The sequence below is a fragment of the Folsomia candida genome, unplaced genomic scaffold (assembly GCF_002217175.1).
Source record: "Folsomia candida strain VU population unplaced genomic scaffold, ASM221717v1 Fcan01_Sc013, whole genome shotgun sequence".
Taxonomy (NCBI): Eukaryota; Metazoa; Arthropoda; class Collembola; order Entomobryomorpha; family Isotomidae; genus Folsomia; species Folsomia candida.
In genome coordinates, this window is record NW_019091205.1 from 3,085,408 (window position 1) to 3,101,845 (window position 16,438).

At 37.6% G+C, this 16,438-nt stretch overlaps 4 protein-coding genes across 7 annotated transcripts; 1 reads left to right on the forward strand and 3 right to left on the reverse strand.

The window, feature by feature from the left end:
- The first annotated feature begins 1,508 nt into the window (after positions 1-1,508).
- On the forward strand, positions 1,509-3,546 carry LOC110855584. Its single transcript, XM_035856435.1, has 3 exons — positions 1,509-2,590; positions 2,679-2,908; positions 2,983-3,546. The coding sequence occupies exons 1-3, from the start codon at positions 1,762-1,764 to the stop codon at positions 3,508-3,510; spliced, it is 1,587 nt and encodes a 528-aa protein (XP_035712328.1). The 5' UTR covers positions 1,509-1,761; the 3' UTR covers positions 3,511-3,546.
- A 930-nt stretch (positions 3,547-4,476) lies between these two features.
- Positions 4,477-6,279, reverse strand: LOC110855585 (zinc finger protein 271). 3 transcript variants are annotated; one of them, XM_035856436.1, is made up of 5 exons: positions 5,818-6,279; positions 5,355-5,753; positions 4,767-5,140; positions 4,663-4,676; positions 4,477-4,602 (listed from the first exon to the last, which is right to left on the reverse strand). In XM_035856436.1, the coding sequence occupies exons 1-5, from the start codon at positions 5,935-5,937 to the stop codon at positions 4,562-4,564; spliced, it is 948 nt and encodes a 315-aa protein (XP_035712329.1). In that variant the 5' UTR covers positions 5,938-6,279; the 3' UTR covers positions 4,477-4,561. The 3 variants fall into 3 exon arrangements, with proteins under 3 accessions (XP_035712329.1, XP_021959684.1, XP_035712330.1); XM_022103992.2 differs by having other exon boundaries at positions 4,799-5,140; positions 5,818-6,278; XM_035856437.1 differs by having other exon boundaries at positions 4,477-4,676; positions 4,799-5,140.
- Positions 6,280-7,760: 1,481 nt separating this feature from the next.
- LOC110855586 (gastrula zinc finger protein XlCGF8.2DB-like) lies at positions 7,761-12,673 on the reverse strand. Of its 2 annotated transcripts, XM_035856339.1 has the most exons (5): positions 12,460-12,673; positions 10,239-10,402; positions 9,760-10,167; positions 9,343-9,415; positions 7,761-7,968 (listed from the first exon to the last, which is right to left on the reverse strand). In XM_035856339.1, exons 2-5 carry the CDS (start codon positions 10,356-10,358, stop codon positions 7,910-7,912), a joined length of 660 nt encoding a protein of 219 aa, XP_035712232.1. In that variant the 5' UTR covers positions 10,359-10,402; positions 12,460-12,673; the 3' UTR covers positions 7,761-7,909. The 2 variants fall into 2 exon arrangements, with proteins under 2 accessions (XP_035712232.1, XP_035712231.1); XM_035856338.1 differs by lacking the exon at positions 7,761-7,968 and having other exon boundaries at positions 9,052-9,415.
- Positions 12,674-13,523: 850 nt separating this feature from the next.
- On the reverse strand, positions 13,524-16,042 carry LOC118437522. The gene is made up of 3 exons (XM_035856576.1): positions 14,480-16,042; positions 14,162-14,391; positions 13,524-14,087 (listed from the first exon to the last, which is right to left on the reverse strand). Exons 1-3 carry the CDS (start codon positions 15,306-15,308, stop codon positions 13,560-13,562), a joined length of 1,587 nt encoding a protein of 528 aa, XP_035712469.1. The 5' UTR covers positions 15,309-16,042; the 3' UTR covers positions 13,524-13,559.
- Between the last annotated feature and the right edge of the window lie 396 nt (positions 16,043-16,438).

Consider the following 16,438-nt stretch of genomic DNA (forward strand, 5'->3'; position numbering starts at 1 on the left):
GATAATTCCGCCGATTTTCATGCACATCTCGGATGTGGCGTTGTACACCATCACCACGTGCGAAAGTTTTCGGACAAAGGTGACACTGTGGCACGGCTCGGGCAGATTTACCGAAATGCGTCATCTGTTAAATCAAATTGCACGTGGGTGATGTGTCACCTTCCAAATTTTTGCCACAAAATGCTAACTTATCTACTTCCATACCTCGTGGCGTTTCATGATTTTCATCAGGGCGAAACTCCTCCCACAGGTGGCGCAAGTGAACGGCTTCTCCGTCGTGTGGGTGGCAATGTGGCTCTCAAGGATAGCTCGGGTTTTGAAGTCCTTTCCGCAAAGTGGGCACCAAAATCGGACCGGATTTTCGGCGTGTTCCTTATGCACGTGTTGCGCAACGTGATTCTTGCTTAGGTAGGTTTTGTCGCAGCCGGGGAACGTGCATGGTAAACGGGGTCGTTCCCTCGTGTCGTGGACGGTGTCAATATGCTTCCGTAAGTAGGCCGGACTGCAAAACACCCGGTCTCAAATGTCACAGCTTGGGCGCTTCCGGTTGCTGTGAATGTCCCACATGTGGGAAGATAAGGCTACGCTGTTTTTCGAAATTTTGCCGCATACCTAAGCAGACGGAAATATGGATTGTAAAATTTTTTAGTTTAATTTTTGCAAATTGGCACGCTCACCTCGCATTTGACGTTGGCATTGGAATCGTGCCGGCGGATGTGTTTAGTCAAATCGCTATTGGTTTTAAACGCTTTTGAGCACTTTGAACACTCCAGTTCCTTTCCAGACTTCATATTTATATTCATTGTTGTGGACTTGGTGCTTACTGAACGAAATTTAAGGTTATTGACATTCGGTTAAAGTAAATTAATTCTGCTCGTTTCCACGGAATAAGTTTGAGACCAAGTGCAGAATTTATTTATGGTGAGATAGTTGAGGATGAATTGTTACTTTGTTTAGGTGACTGCTCACATTTATTTTCTTCTTGTTTAAATGAACTTTCAGTTTTCTCTCATATTTATTCAATACCGAGGTTATTCTTGTGGAGGACGACCTGTGCATGATAAAAGTTGGGAGGCAAATGCAGATGAATCGTTTGCACTGAAGGGTAGCGTTCACTCCAAACCCATTCCTGCCACCAGTCACCCCTAAAATAGAACCGAAAGAGAAATATGGGCCTTGCATGGGTTAGGTACATATCTAGTTAGGCCGCTCTATTATATCTTTCCATGTAAAACGAAATATGTACGTTTGTATGCATGCATGCATCCATGCGCATGGGATGCGAAGTACGAGTATGGACACATCTTATTCGTAATGTTTTTTTAGACGTAAATTTCGAACGGCCCTTAATCTGTAAATTATTAAACATTGCTATACAGCGGGTGGATATTATTCCTCGGCTGAAAGGTCGCTGCGTAACATTTCAACTTCCCTTATTAATATTATTCAGAAAATTCATTTTTAGTCATGCAAGTTGTACATATACTGTAAAAACGGGTGAAGTTTGCAGCTCTGACGTCATTTCGCTCCTCCTAGCAGGGAGGTATTGAACAGTGTAGTGCTGGAGCCACCACCACCGCTCATGAAATCCCAATTGGCGTTCAAATTTTACATATTCTTTATTTATTATTCGAATCAGATGGTAAATGTTTATTTATCACCATTACGCACACGCTGATAGCTCATTTTTAGTAATTCAAATACTAGTTTATTTTGACAATTATTATTTAATTTTTACTTGATCATTTGATAACTGATATCATGTCAGACGAGAATCAACCCCCTTCAAAAAAAAGACACATTTCGACTGATAAATTGAACGTTAAGCATGCAATATCGGAAATTGGAATATTTATCAACAAAGTGAAGAATAAGTTAGAAGAATTCATTCAATCAAAAAATAAAATACTAAATTTAAGTTGTGGGGAAAACAGTTTTAATTCTCAAGATGAGCTACACGGTGACCACAACTCTGAGGATAATCAAATCGGACAGTTCTCAACATCAAGCGAATGTCAAACAGTTTTTAAAGAGCTAGGAATAAACAATGTTAATAAGAAAATCTCTAAATTGCTAGGTATATCAGAAAGATCAGTATATGGAATTAAAATCAACGATGCCAAATTAAATACTGAATCAGTAAAAAAACTCAGCTCAAAAAAAATAGTTTGCGAAGAATTTTTTATCTCTATGATAAGACGATTAAATCAGGAATTTTATAAAAATAAAGAATATCCTACGGCCAGAAAGTTACTTGATCGTTGCTTAGATAATCCCGAATTTCCAAGAATCAAACTAACGTTGTTTAGGGAGTGGATGATAAATGAATGCAAATTTAAGTACCGAAAAATCAATAAAAAACCTGTGTTCTTGGAACGCTACGACATCGTCGCCCAACGAGAATTCTACCTAAGAAGTATTCGCAAGTTTCGCCAAGAAGGATACTCAGTATTCTACTCTGATGAAACCTGGGCGTCACCTGATCAAGCGAGGAGTCGTTGCTGGCAGATTTTATTATCTGATGAAGAGTATAAAGACATGACGGGGTTTTGGGGTGGCGACTGTTTGCGGGATATGAACGGTTATGCTGGTAGGTCAAACTTAAAATATTGCTGATAAGAAAATTATTAGTAAATATCTATTTGCAAATTAAAATGAATTTCTCTTTACGGAAACAGGGGGATTTTTATTGAAGTCGGCAAACGGACGCATTATAATTAACCACATTGGCAACGAATTAGGATTTTTGGCCGGTGGGGACGACGTTTTCATCTCAAAAAAAGACACAAAGGACTATCACGGAAACATGAATAGCGATCGGTACTTGGAATGGTTTGCCAAAATTGTCGGATTGGTGCCAGACAAATCGGTGTTAGTGCTGGACCAGGCCCCTTACCACAAAAAAAGGGTAAGTTGCAATGTAATAATTGCTAAATATTAAAATTCGTGCATTTATCTTACATTATTTAACAATTATTATAGGTAAAAGACTCAATTATGCCAACCATGGCGTGGTTAAAGGCAGACATACTAGCTTGGTTTGAAAGAAACGCTATTCCATTGCCAGAGAATGTTTCTAACTTCTGCACTATGACGAAACAAACTTTAATAGCGCTGTCAAAAAAATATCCGAAGCCGAAGAAATTCATTGTAGAAGAAATTGCCGAAGCCTCCGGGAAAAATATAAGAATTTTGTGGTTACCTCCAGCTCATTGTGAGTTCAATCCCATAGAATTAGTTTGGTCATTCATAAAAAATGACATTGCTACTAATAATAAAGGCAATAATGCTGAGGGAATATTAGAGTTGGCAAAATTAGCTATTTTAAAAGTAACACCTGAATTATGGAGCCGTTGTGTAAAGCATGCGATTAAATATGAGGATCGTATGTGGGATAGGGATAAGCTTGTTGATGAATTTATTTCTAACCCGAAGATGGCTCAAATTATAATTACTGCAGGAAATGATTCTTCCGATTCTAGCTCTTCTGATTCTGACGACAATGAATAATATATCATAATAAATAAAGAATATGTAAAATTTGAACGCCAATTGGGATTTCCAGAAGTGAGTTATTTTATTTATTTCATGAGCGGTGGTGGTGGCTCCAGCACTACACTGCTCAATACCTCCCTGCTAGGAGGAGCGAAATGACGTCAGAGCTGCAAACTTCACCCGTTTTTACAGTACATACATATTTATAAGCAACATGTTAGTTCAAATTTGTTTACAAGTTCGGAACAATACACGCTTACAATTAGTTTTTATTATTTTCATATTAAGCATAAGAGTAACTTGAGCATAATTACCACAGGAGGTTGCTCCTATGATAGGAGTCCTATCTCCGACGGTTGACCCAGTGACGGGCAACCGCACGTGCCCTAGGCCTATCGAATACTAAAATGAGGCCTACGATCTCGTATGCCCTCCGCCTTGCCGAAAAAGCCTGAGCTCTCGGCCTCACAATTTTCATAATTCTGACCAGCGCTAAGGATGTATTGTGAAACATCTATTTATAGCTCTATTCTAATTATAGCTGATCTCCAAATATAAATAGCCGGGCCCACAGACCAAGGTTTCAAAATTTTAGCCGGGTCTGTGACACCCAGTTTTGGATTTTAGCCCCGGCTATAAATAGAGTATTTTTACGATATGTATAAATAAATATGCCTCAACTCATGTCGATTTTATGTACAACTTGTGCAGTTGAAAATGAAAAACTAACAATGCGACGGTGTGAGGTGGTTATCGCCGATATCCACCGGACTAATTTTAAATTGTTCACGTTCAAAAATAAGTGGACCCGTATTTTTTCGTTTTCCTGAATCGGCATGTTTATGCCCTTGGCGGAATTTTCAAAAAAAATTTCAGCCAAAATTCGGATTTTTAAAAACGCTGTAACTTTTCGAATTTTAACCCGATTTCAAAAAATAAACCCAATTTGTGTTCAGAATTACATCCCTGAAATTATCAAAATTCATTTCTAAATAACTTTTAATTTTCAAAAAATTATCGTTTTTTGGGTTTATACAAATTCAGAAATAGCATGAAAATATCAAATTTATAAGTTCAATTTAGCCGTCCTCCATTTGGCCATTGCATCTAAATAAATATTTTTATTAAATATTTTTTAATATAATTATTTGCTTGCAGAAATCGAACCTTTTTGTGCGGATCTGTAATAATAAACATGAATGACGAATGATATTTATTAGGCAAAAACGTAAACCCGACCAAATCGAAAAACAAATCCATAAAATTCCTACTTTTCCAATGCATGAGTGCGACTGTGTCTCACCAAATATTGAAAAGCGTCAAATTTCCTCCGACAGAAGTAGCATTCATGATTCGCAGTGCTATGCCGTCTTGCGTGCATGACCAAATTGCTTTTCACGTGGGTCGTGTACTCGCACTTGTCGCAGGAGTAGATCGGATCCTCCTTTTTCGCGTGCCTCGACTCCACGTGCCGCCTCAGGTTTGATGAAGTTGAGCATCTCTTGTCACAAAATGTGCACGGATAATCCCTCCGATTTTCATGCACAAATCGGATGTGGTTTTGTAGACCATTTCTACCTAAGAAGGTCTGAAGACAGATATGACAATGCGACACGGCTCGGGTAAATATTTCCAAATGCGTATTCTGTAAAATGAATTGGTAAATTAACTTTTCACCCAATTTTTCCTACTAGGGCCATCCATCCATTACGTCATCAAAAATTTCGATTTTTGCACCCACCCGCCCAACGTAAACATTAAGGGTAGCGAATTTTAATAAGGGGAGGATAAGGGAGCTAAACCCATTAAAATGATGCCGTAATATATGAACGTTCCCATCCCACAACGTGCTTCCTTACCTCGTGACGTTTCATCTTTCCCTTTTTAACGAAACCCTTCCCATAGGTGGCGCAATTGTACGGCTTCTCCGTCGTGTGGGTGGGAATGTGATGCTCAAGATCTCCCCTGGATTTAAATTCCTTTCCGCAAAGGGAGCACGGAAATCGGACCGGATTCTCGGCGTGTTCAGCTCGCACGTGTTTGGAAACGTCATTTTTGAACAGATAGGATTTTTCGCAGCCGGGAAACGTGCATGGAAAACGAGGCCGATCCTTCGTGCTGTGGACGGTGTCAATATGTTGCCGTAACGATGGAAAGGTGGCAAACACCCGGTGACACGTGTCACACATTGGTCGCTCCCGGTTGCTGTGAAGCCCCCACATGTGGGAAGCTAGGCTTTTTGTAAGTTTGCCGCAAATCTACATACGACAAAAACGTGGATTGTATAATTATATTTGTACAATATACAATATATTTACTCACCTTGCATTTGACCCTTGCATTGGGATCGTGCGTGGCCAGGTGTCTGTTCAATTCGGTACGAGTTTTGAATCTTTTTGAACACTTGGAACATTCCCACTTCTTTTCTGGGTGGTTATCCATGTGGATTTTGTACTTTTTGTGTTTATAGAGTTATATGAATACATACATACATATGTATATTTATCCACAAAAAGTTGCTTGAACAAACTTATTTTGGTATCTATTTACATATAACACAAAAAATCAGTTGTACTGTACATATTTGGCTACACGATATGTAGATATTTCAACCAATTTTCCTTCCTAATCAGTCACACATTTCAAAAAAATTAACAAACACGAACACATTTCCTAAAATTTTTACCGATAATTATACTTTTAATAGAAACAAATAATAAATTGTGTATTTACAGTTTGTATGTACTGCTGTGTACGTGTGTCGTGTAGGATTTCTTAATCGATACTTATGTATTCAGGTAGAAATGTCTGTGAGTGATAATGTAAAGTGAAGTAAATTCTGGTTCGTGTGGGTGTGAAAAAGGTTGCGTTTTTCAAACACAACAATGAGTGAAAACTTGACGTAAAAGGTGGTACAAAGTTTTAAGGATGCGTTAAACGTCTCGCATAATATGTATTATAGGTAGTTATCTACCTAGTTCCCTTCTTACCTGTTCATGATGGTTTATGTAAGTATTTCATATTTAGTGTTAAGACGATGCAAAAGCCAGTGGAATTTCAGAAAAAGGTTGCATTTTCTCAGCAAAATATGTGGACCAAGAAGCCATAAAATTCGGTCAAGGACAAGTCGTTAATAGAACTCCTTTCTAAGTTCCATTCCCTTGCGATAAAAATAGCAAACCTCACCTTAGTACTCAAAGATTCATGTGTTGCTTAAAAGGAAGTTAACAAGTAAAGTTATGGTTATTAGCTCACCCTGCGTAGCATGAGAGCTATTGAATTCCTCTTGTCCGTCCGTCTGTCTGTGTGTTCACGAGTTTTTTGCATCAATTGATGCTAATTAATAAGTCCCAAGACCATTTTAACCACAATTTGTAGCACAATTGGTATCAAAAAATCGTTAACGCAAAATGGTGCGAAATAATTGGAGGAATCGATGTATTCTGCACCAAGGATTATGATTAATTGAAAGTTCTAGTTAGCCTTGGCTGACATAACTTAGCCTAGAAATCGTGTCAAAATTTAGCTTAATTTTAACCATTTCGGCTGCACCATTGGTGCAGGTTATACTAAATTTCTTTTATTTCCCATTTATTTTGTACCATTGGTGCAAAATTATATGAAAATTATGCATCTATTTTATCCGATTATTTTGCACCTTTTATGCAAAATTATGTGCAACTAATTATTCCAGGGTGAGCTACTTCTAACGTTACTACGGTTTATTTCTAATGATGTGAAAAAGGCTGCATTTTGTATCCATGGCAACGAGTGAAACCTTGATTCTCCTTAATTCGACAGGAAACAATAAATTCGATCATTTTTAATTACGTCCCCAAAAATTAGACACACTTTGGCAAAAACCGGACGTAGAAAGTCGAATCCGTTCTAAAGTTATTGTGGATACGGACGGACGGCTGGACGGACAGACAGACAGACAGACAAGACATTTCCATTTCCATAAAGGGGTTTTCACCCCTAAATAAAGTATAACAGTAAATCCTTTTAATTAATTTAAGCTCCAGTAAACATTTTTAGTCCATTTTTGCACGATTTCAAATTTTTCGAAGGTATTTATCGAAGATAGTATTCTTTTTACAAATATTATTTAATATTTATATACTATTTACATCCTAAGTAAATTTGTAATTATTTATATGTACTACATTAGGAAATTTACATAGAGTAGGAGAATAAAGAAAATATTACCTCTATCGTCCATTACACACATAAGTTTTTCAATTTTTCTTGAGTATGAACTCGACAATGGGTGACCAATTCATGAAAAGTGACGAACGTCTTCACACAAAAGTAACAATCATGCTTCGCCACATTGTGACGTATTTTGTGCTTGCGCAAATAGCCTTTGGAGTTGCTCTTGTACTCGCACTTGTCGCAGGAATGGATCGGCGCTTCATCCGCGGCATGTTTCGCTTCCACGTGAGCCGTTAAGCTTGATGCGTAGAACAATGCCTTCTCACAAAATTGCCATGCATACCTAGTTGTAAAGGCTCAAGTGTCACCAGCTAATTTCTCGAAAACTACCTGTCAGAATTAAAAACGGATATGTGCATTGGAAAGCCCATGCGATTTACATTATGATTCACTATGGACTTTGTAATTTTTGAACATCTGGATAAATATATAGGAAATTGAAAAGAAGCGGGCGGCGATAGTTTTTCACAAAAAAAATCCAAGAAAAATAGTGAATTTGACATGTGTTGAAAAAGTCAGAGGTGTACTTTAATTTAGCCCAACGGACTATAAAAACGTTCATGGGGACCGAATCGACAAAGAACAGTCGAAGAAGAATTTTTTGAAAACCTCCAAGGACCACACCCATCGTGAAGCCTCTCAAGCCTGGAATCCGAAGAAATTCAAGAAATTCCAACGGAAACCGGGCCCGCTGCTGACAGTATCGACGCAAATTATCCAATGATAGCTCAAATTGAAGCTTGAGCTTAAGGCTTTAAAATGTGGTACTTGCCACAGCCTGATCTTACCCCAAAGGAAAGCCAGATTAAAGAAATGCAGCAGTCACCTCAAGCGGTACGCTCCAAAAAAGTTAGCAGGATTATTTTTACAAATGAGGAGATTTTCACATCGGAATAATCTTTTAACAAGCCAGTTGTCCTAATCTACGCAAAATCGGTCAAAGACATCCCCCGATATAGACAAAAGGTCAGAAAGTCACATAATCCAGGTTTTTTGATGATTTTTACTGGTGGGAGATAATTGGGGTAATTTCTCTACATTTTGCTGAAAATTGGGGGGAGGTGGGGGAATCAAATTTCTTAAAATATGTTTTTGAGTCCGTGGTACATCCCCTAAGTGAGATCCAATTCAATGGAATCGATGGGACCTCTCAGGAGGACTCAGCACGAACTTATAGTGCAAAAAATGACCCAAGCGTAGCTAATAAAACAAATTCCGGTCTTTATCTCCAATCAGAAATGGTCATCATCCTTGCTGGATTTGAAACACCGGAATATGAAAAATGGTTAAAGTTAGAGGCAAAGGTGTGTTCTAAGCCCTGTAGAAGTGCGGAGGCTTGGAAAAATTTTCTGACCCCGGAATGCCACAAAATGTCCCTGGAATTGTGCGTAATTCCATCGAGGAGTGGCCGTCTCGTCTTCAGCGTGGCATTGCCGTAGGAGGAGGAAATTTTTAAGACTAAAAATTGTTTCCAACTTGAAATTTAACTGGCTTTTAAATGCAATACATCAGAAATTTGTATTGCTAAAATTAAAAAAGTTGTAGCCCTCTAAATTACTGACACTTGAGCCTATACAACTAGGTAACTCCTCCGATTTTCATGCACAGCTCGAAAATGAAATTCTAAATTACGCCTAGGTAAAAAGGTGCGACAACAAATGGAACACTTTTCCCTGTGTCGGGTAGCTTTCTCCAAATGCGTCACCTGTAAAATGAATTTTCACACATAGATAAGTAAGTAATTTTTCACTCACAATGGAACCTTTTTTCAAGCTACACCGGGATCGATTGGCGAGTTATGTCGAAAAATCCAAAAATTTCGCACTTTTCCCTGGTTTTCGCCCCTTGGAGGAGAAAGCAAGAGAAAATTTGCTCAAAAATTGAACTTAACCGCCAATACTTTTCTTCACAGGGGCCATTCAGCGGAAAAATCAGTGTCACGTGACTCCTAACTTTTGGCTTGGTTTTTTGACATAACTCGCTAGACGATCCCTGTATAGCTTGAAAAAAGGTTCCATTGTAAGTTTTTACGACAACATGCATGTCTACCTCGTGACTTCTCATGTGCGATTTATGAGCGAATCTCCTCCCACAAGTTGTGCAAGTGTGCGGCTTCTCCGTCGTATGGGTGAGGATGTGACCCTCAAGTTCAACCCTGGTTTTGAACTCCTTTCGGCAAAGTGTGCACGGAAATCGGACCGGATTTTCGGCGTGATTCGTTCTCACGTGCCTGGCAACGTGGTGCTTGTGCAGGAAGGTTTTCTCACAGCCGGGAAACGTGCATGGTAAACGGAGCCGTTCCCTCGTGCTGTGCACGGTGTCAGTATGGACACGCAAGTTTTGAACAGTGGAAAACACCCGGTTACACGTGTCACAACGTGGTAGCTCCCGAGTTCTGTGAATATGCCACATGTGGCTAGATAAGGCGAGTCTGTTTTTGTAAATTAGGCCGCAAACCTGGACAAGATGAGATATGAAAAATTTTGATATTAGCATTGGTCTCACTTTTTTCAAATTTGCGTGCTCACCTGACATTTGACCTTGGCATTTGGATCGTGCCTGACGATGTGGTTAGTCAAGTCGTAGCCCGTTTTAAACGTTTTTGAGCACTTTGGACATTTCCGTTTCTTTTCTGGGTTCTGAGCCATACTTATTCTGTGTTTTTATTGTTTGCAGATTTATGTATGCATGTCTAGATGATGAAAAAAGATGACAAAAATTCACGTAGTTACATACATACATTTAAATTGGATGAATACGCTCTAACAAGGGAACCACTTCTACTGTCCCATCTCGATTTCCTTCGGAATAGCCTTAATCGACAGATAATTTAGTGGAACTAAAACTTTGTCATAGAACATGCGATGCAAAATCACGTTTTCGCGAAATATTTGGCGAGAGCTGCACCAAAAGCTGCCATTTTCCCAATGCTTTTAACATAGCCACCAGCCTTTCGATTGATGAAATGAACTTTATAGGATATTGAAAAATTGTTTATGTACCCGTCCGCGTTCCTTTAAATTCAACAAAATTTTCCTTATTGCAAAAATTTGCAAAAATTTGCAAAAATTGAAGTTTCGCAATTTTTCAATTTTTAGCCCGAGTCAGGGCTCATGTACCCGTCACGTCCGTCTGTCCGTCTGTCCGTCTGTCTGTCTGTCTGTCTTACGATAACTGCCGTAAAACTAATCCGATCGACTTGAAAGTTTGCACATATGTAATATGGGTCAAATGAGGAGCTAAGTTCGAAGATGAGCGAAATTGGTCAAGTGGTTGACCGGTGGGGGTCATATAGGTGGGTGGGGTATTATGCACCAAATTTTCAAAATTGTAGTAGAAGGCTGAAATTTGGTACAGAGAATGGTAATCGTTTTTAATAAAAGAATACAAAGTAAAATTGTTAAAATTTTCATGTGGAGGGACCCTAGGGGGTGACCCACACCGATTTTTAAAACTTATCCAATCGAGCTGAAATTTGGTATGGGGATTGCTAATGGCTACTAATGAAAGAATATGAATTAAAACTCGACACATTTTCACCTGTACAGACCCTATTGGGTGACCCATACCGATTTTGCAAATTCATAAAATCGAGCTGAAATTTGGTAGACAAGTTGATAATTGCTCCTGATGGAATAATATGAAATAAAATATGAAAAATTTTAATCTGGAGGACCCTACTGGGTCTGGGTGACCCATACAGATTTTTTGAAGTCTCATATCAAGTTGAAATTTGTTAAATAACCTGCCAGCTGTTATTAATCGAAGAATATGAATTTAAATTGGAAAATATATCTAAATTTTTAAATTTTCTGAAATGAATTTGCGATAAAATTTCGTGCAAAAAAGTCGGATTCAGTGATAATCACAACTTGGCCTGACTCGGGATATATCAAGTCTGTACTGTAGGTTTTCATTATCGTTTCATTATACAAACTAAAAAATGATCATTTACATACATATGTATGTACGAATGAAGGAAAAACTAATTTGTTTAACAACTAAAAAATCACGCCACATATTGCAATTTTTGCAACTTGCAAAAATAAATATCGCAAATAATTTCGAGAAATACGTAAAAATAGACTAGCATTGGTTATCTTAACTAATTTTCATGAAAAATTGCGAACTTAAATTCTTGCAAATTTTTGCAAAGTTTTTGCAATAAGGAAATTATATTTTACGTTAGCTAAAATTTTATTGAACTTAAAGGAACGAAGAATTCAAATTTGCGAAATTTGTCCGATTTTCGCAATTTTCAAAAAAAATTGGCAAATGTCTGCATCACTTTTTGCATATTCGTGATCGGGCTGAAATTACGCGGACGGGTACATAAATAATTTTTCAATATCCTATGAAGTTCATTTCATCAATCGAAAGGCTGGGGGCTATATTAAAAGCATTGGGAAAATGGCAGGTTTTGGTGCAGCTCTTGCTAAATAATTCGCGAAAACGCGATTTTGCACCGCATGTTCTATGACAAAGTTTTAGTGTCATTAAATTATCTGTCGATTAAGGCTATTCCGAAGGAAATCGAGATGGGACAGTAGTTGAGGTTCCCTTGTGAGAAGAGATTCGCACAAAGTTACACCAATTTCCGGCTAACAACTAACATTTTTTAAAAAGGATTACTAAACATGAAGCACATTTCCGGCTAGTTTTAATGATCTTAAGATTTATTATAGCAAGGAAAACTTGTTCAGCTAGCTAGTTATTGAAGTTATTAGTTATGAAAATTTCGTTGCTTACTGTTTGCTCTGTACAAGAGTCTCAGGTGGTGATTGGGAGTAAGTGGCCAGCAATTTGAAGACATTATTAACGACAAACAATAAGTTTTGTGTTATTCAGGTACCAATTTACCGCAGTGTGCTATCGTTAATTATCCTATATTGTGTAGGATTATTACATAAACCATTTCTAATGTAGGTATTCGTATGTGTGCATAAAACGCTGTTTATGCGGGTGTTGCCTGAGAGTAAGTGCACAAGTAAAGTCATCGTTCGTGTGGTGTGAAAAAGGTTGCGTTTTTTTCATTCGAAGCAACGAGTGAAAACTTGTGAAATTCCTGAACGAAAATAACTAACCCTTCACCTTTGGGGACCATTCAGAATAAAAACATGTGTTAATCGAACCATTAATTTTGAACTTTTCGGAGGAATTTGTCATACAGGAGAACTCAAGCATGGAGTAAATGTTTTGCTTTACTTAGTTTGCAGCCGTTTATTTATTAATTAAAATAATCAGTCGCGTTATTTCTTTTTATTTATTTAATAATCCATGTTATTTAATTTTACATATGTATGTACGAATGCTTAAAACGTTGAACTGGATGTATGTATCTTTCGAAAGACGACTAAATCTACCCGATTTAGACTCTGACTCGTAGTTTCAGAAAACTTGTCTCAAGGAAAAGTCAGATTCACTCCCAGAACTTTTATTGACCACGCAAAATCAATCAATATCACAAAGTCTGATTTCTGACGAGAGCTCACAATCAATTTCACAATTAATTCATCAATTTTACAATAATTATCCAAAACGGCATTGAGTTTCTAGTCTATCATTTTACATACAACGCCATAGAAATGTCTGCCAATTATTTTACAATTAAAATTATCTATGTGTACATACGCCATAATTTAACAGTATCTATACTCACAACAACGTACATACTGTAAAAACGGGTGAAGTTTGCAGCTCTGACGTCATTTCGCTCCTCCTAGCAGGGAGGTATTGAGCAGTGTAGTGCTGGAGCCACCACCACCGCTCATGAAATAAATAAAATAACTCACTTCTGGAAATCCCAATTGGCGTTCAAATTTTACATATTCTTTATTTATTATGATATATTATTCATTGTCGTCAGAATCAGAAGAGCTAGAATCGGAAGAATCATTTCCTGCAGTAATTATAATTTGAGCCATCTTCGGGTTAGAAATAAATTCATCAACAAGCTTATCCCTATCCCACATACGATCCTCATATTTAATCGCATGCTTTACACAACGGCTCCATAATTCAGGTGTTACTTTTAAAATAGCTAATTTTGCCAACTCTAATATTCCCTCAGCATTATTGCCTTTATTATTAGTAGCAATGTCATTTTTTATGAATGACCAAACTAATTCTATGGGATTGAACTCACAATGAGCTGGAGGTAACCACAAAATTCTTATATTTTTCCCGGAGGCTTCGGCAATTTCTTCTACAATGAATTTCTTCGGCTTCGGATATTTTTTTGACAGCGCTATTAAAGTTTGTTTCGTCATAGTGCAGAAGTTAGAAACATTCTCTGGCAATGGAATAGCGTTTCTTTCAAACCAAGCTAGTATGTCTGCCTTTAACCACGCCATGGTTGGCATAATTGAGTCTTTTACCTATAATAATTGTTAAATAATGTAAGATAAATGCACGAATTTTAATATTTAGCAATTATTACATTGCAACTTACCCTTTTTTTGTGGTAAGGGGCCTGGTCCAGCACTAACACCGATTTGTCTGGCACCAATCCGACAATTTTGGCAAACCATTCCAAGTACCGATCGCTATTCATGTTTCCGTGATAGTCCTTTGTGTCTTTTTTTGAGATGAAAACGTCGTCCCCACCGGCCAAAAATCCTAATTCGTTGCCAATGTGGTTAATTATAATGCGTCCGTTTGCCGACTTCAATAAAAATCCCCCTGTTTCCGTAAAGAGAAATTCATTTTAATTTGCAAATAGATATTTACTAATAATTTTCTTATCAGCAATATTTTAAGTTTGACCTACCAGCATAACCGTTCATATCCCGCAAACAGTCGCCACCCCAAAACCCCGTCATGTCTTTATACTCTTCATCAGATAATAAAATCTGCCAGCAACGACTCCTCGCTTGATCAGGTGACGCCCAGGTTTCATCAGAGTAGAATACTGAGTATCCTTCTTGGCGAAACTTGCGAATACTTCTTAGGTAGAATTCTCGTTGGGCGACGATGTCGTAGCGTTCCAAGAACACAGGTTTTTTATTGATTTTTCGGTACTTAAATTTGCATTCATTTATCATCCACTCCCTAAACAACGTTAGTTTGATTCTTGGAAATTCGGGATTATCTAAGCAACGATCAAGTAACTTTCTGGCCGTAGGATATTCTTTATTTTTATAAAATTCCTGATTTAATCGTCTTATCATAGAGATAAAAAATTCTTCGCAAACTATTTTTTTTGAGCTGAGTTTTTTTACTGATTCAGTATTTAATTTGGCATCGTTGATTTTAATTCCATATACTGATCTTTCTGATATACCTAGCAATTTAGAGATTTTCTTATTAACATTGTTTATTCCTAGCTCTTTAAAAACTGTTTGACATTCGCTTGATGTTGAGAACTGTCCGATTTGATTATCCTCAGAGTTGTGGTCACCGTGTAGCTCATCTTGAGAATTAAAACTGTTTTCCCCACAACTTAAATTTAGTATTTTATTTTTTGATTGAATGAATTCTTCTAACTTATTCTTCACTTTGTTGATAAATATTCCAATTTCCGATATTGCATGCTTAACGTTCAATTTATCAGTCGAAATGTGTCTTTTTTTTGAAGGGGGTTGATTCTCGTCTGACATGATATCAGTTATCAAATGATCAAGTAAAAATTAAATAATAATTGTCAAAATAAACTAGTATTTGAATTACTAAAAATGAGCTATCAGCGTGTGCGTAATGGTGATAAATAAACATTTACCATCTGATTCGAATAATAAATAAAGAATATGTAAAATTTGAACGCCAATTGGGATTTCATGAGCGGTGGTGGTGGCTCCAGCACTACACTGTTCAATACCTCCCTGCTAGGAGGAGCGAAATGACGTCAGAGCTGCAAACTTCACCCGTTTTTACAGTATGCACGTACATATTTCGCGACGCGAGATTTGTATTACTAGTTCGTCCATAGTTTACCAACTGGCCGCCGCTATAGGACGTCGCCGGTTTCACCAGTCACGCCCCATGGCGCAGTGGTATTAATGTACGGCTTGAATCCCCGTTTATCGCCATGAACGCAAGTTCAATCCCTGCACTGGGCATGAAAATTATTCCCATGCCTTTTTGCATGACTTTTTGGACAAAATATTACCCGTTTCAGACGTATTTTGGGACGCGGATTTCAAAAAGGGTCATCATTTTCACCTGCGATGACCCAGCGACTGCGTGAATGACGTAAACGTTAAAAAATGAAGAATTTTTTGTGTTGGCGGGTTTAGACGTTGTTTTTAGTGGAGATTACTGGAGATTTCGAAAATCACCACTATTTTAATGTACGATGACCCCTTGGATGTGTAAATGAAGTCAAGCGTCAAAATTATATTTTTTTTTCACTTTTCATGCACATACATATTCAGATATGCACACTTTACTCCGTGCATTAAAAGTGAAAAAAATTGAAAATTTTGACGCTTGACTTACAATGGAGGTCTCCCAACGTATGCTCACACATTTGGACGAAATTAGTGTCAATCGATGACAAATATAATTAGTATGAAATTTGCAAATGGAACTATCTGCCAATACGCAGGTTTGGCGGAGATATTTGCATTCAAAGCAGAAAAAATGCGCAGGAAATTTGGAAAATGAAAAATATGCCAGCCTGTTGTGCGTTTTCTCCTCTTTTTACGCAAATATCTCCGCCAAACCTGCGCATTGGCAGATAGTTCCATCTGCAAATTTCATACTAATTATATTTTTGATCGATTGACAC

What these genes read in the sequence shown, in the direction of transcription:
- LOC110855584 (XM_035856435.1), top strand. Translation starts at nt 1,762, where the DNA reads ATGTCAGACGAGAATCAACCCCCTTCAAAAAAAAGACACATTTCGACT. An exon ending in GGATATGAACGGTTATGCTG is followed by an intron (nt 2,591 to 2,678) that starts GTAGGTCAAACT and finishes TTACGGAAACAG; the next exon opens with GGGGATTTTTATTGAAGTCG. An exon ending in CCCCTTACCACAAAAAAAGG is followed by an intron (nt 2,909 to 2,982) that starts GTAAGTTGCAAT and finishes CAATTATTATAG; the next exon opens with GTAAAAGACTCAATTATGCC.
- LOC110855586 (XM_035856338.1), bottom strand. Translation starts at nt 10,358, where the DNA reads ATGGCTCAGAACCCAGAAAAGAAACGGAAATGTCCAAAGTGCTCAAAA. An exon ending in ATGCCAAGGTCAAATGTCAG is followed by an intron (nt 10,168 to 10,238) that starts GTGAGCACGCAA and finishes CATCTTGTCCAG; the next exon opens with GTTTGCGGCCTAATTTACAA. An exon ending in CGCACATGAGAAGTCACGAG is followed by an intron (nt 9,416 to 9,759) that starts GTAGACATGCAT and finishes TTCATTTTACAG; the next exon opens with GTGACGCATTTGGAGAAAGC.
- LOC118437522 (XM_035856576.1), bottom strand. Translation starts at nt 15,308, where the DNA reads ATGTCAGACGAGAATCAACCCCCTTCAAAAAAAAGACACATTTCGACT. An exon ending in GGATATGAACGGTTATGCTG is followed by an intron (nt 14,392 to 14,479) that starts GTAGGTCAAACT and finishes TTACGGAAACAG; the next exon opens with GGGGATTTTTATTGAAGTCG. An exon ending in CCCCTTACCACAAAAAAAGG is followed by an intron (nt 14,088 to 14,161) that starts GTAAGTTGCAAT and finishes CAATTATTATAG; the next exon opens with GTAAAAGACTCAATTATGCC.
- LOC110855585 (XM_035856436.1), bottom strand. Translation starts at nt 5,937, where the DNA reads ATGGATAACCACCCAGAAAAGAAGTGGGAATGTTCCAAGTGTTCAAAA. An exon ending in ATGCAAGGGTCAAATGCAAG is followed by an intron (nt 5,754 to 5,817) that starts GTGAGTAAATAT and finishes TGTCGTATGTAG; the next exon opens with ATTTGCGGCAAACTTACAAA. An exon ending in GAAAGATGAAACGTCACGAG is followed by an intron (nt 5,141 to 5,354) that starts GTAAGGAAGCAC and finishes TTCATTTTACAG; the next exon opens with AATACGCATTTGGAAATATT.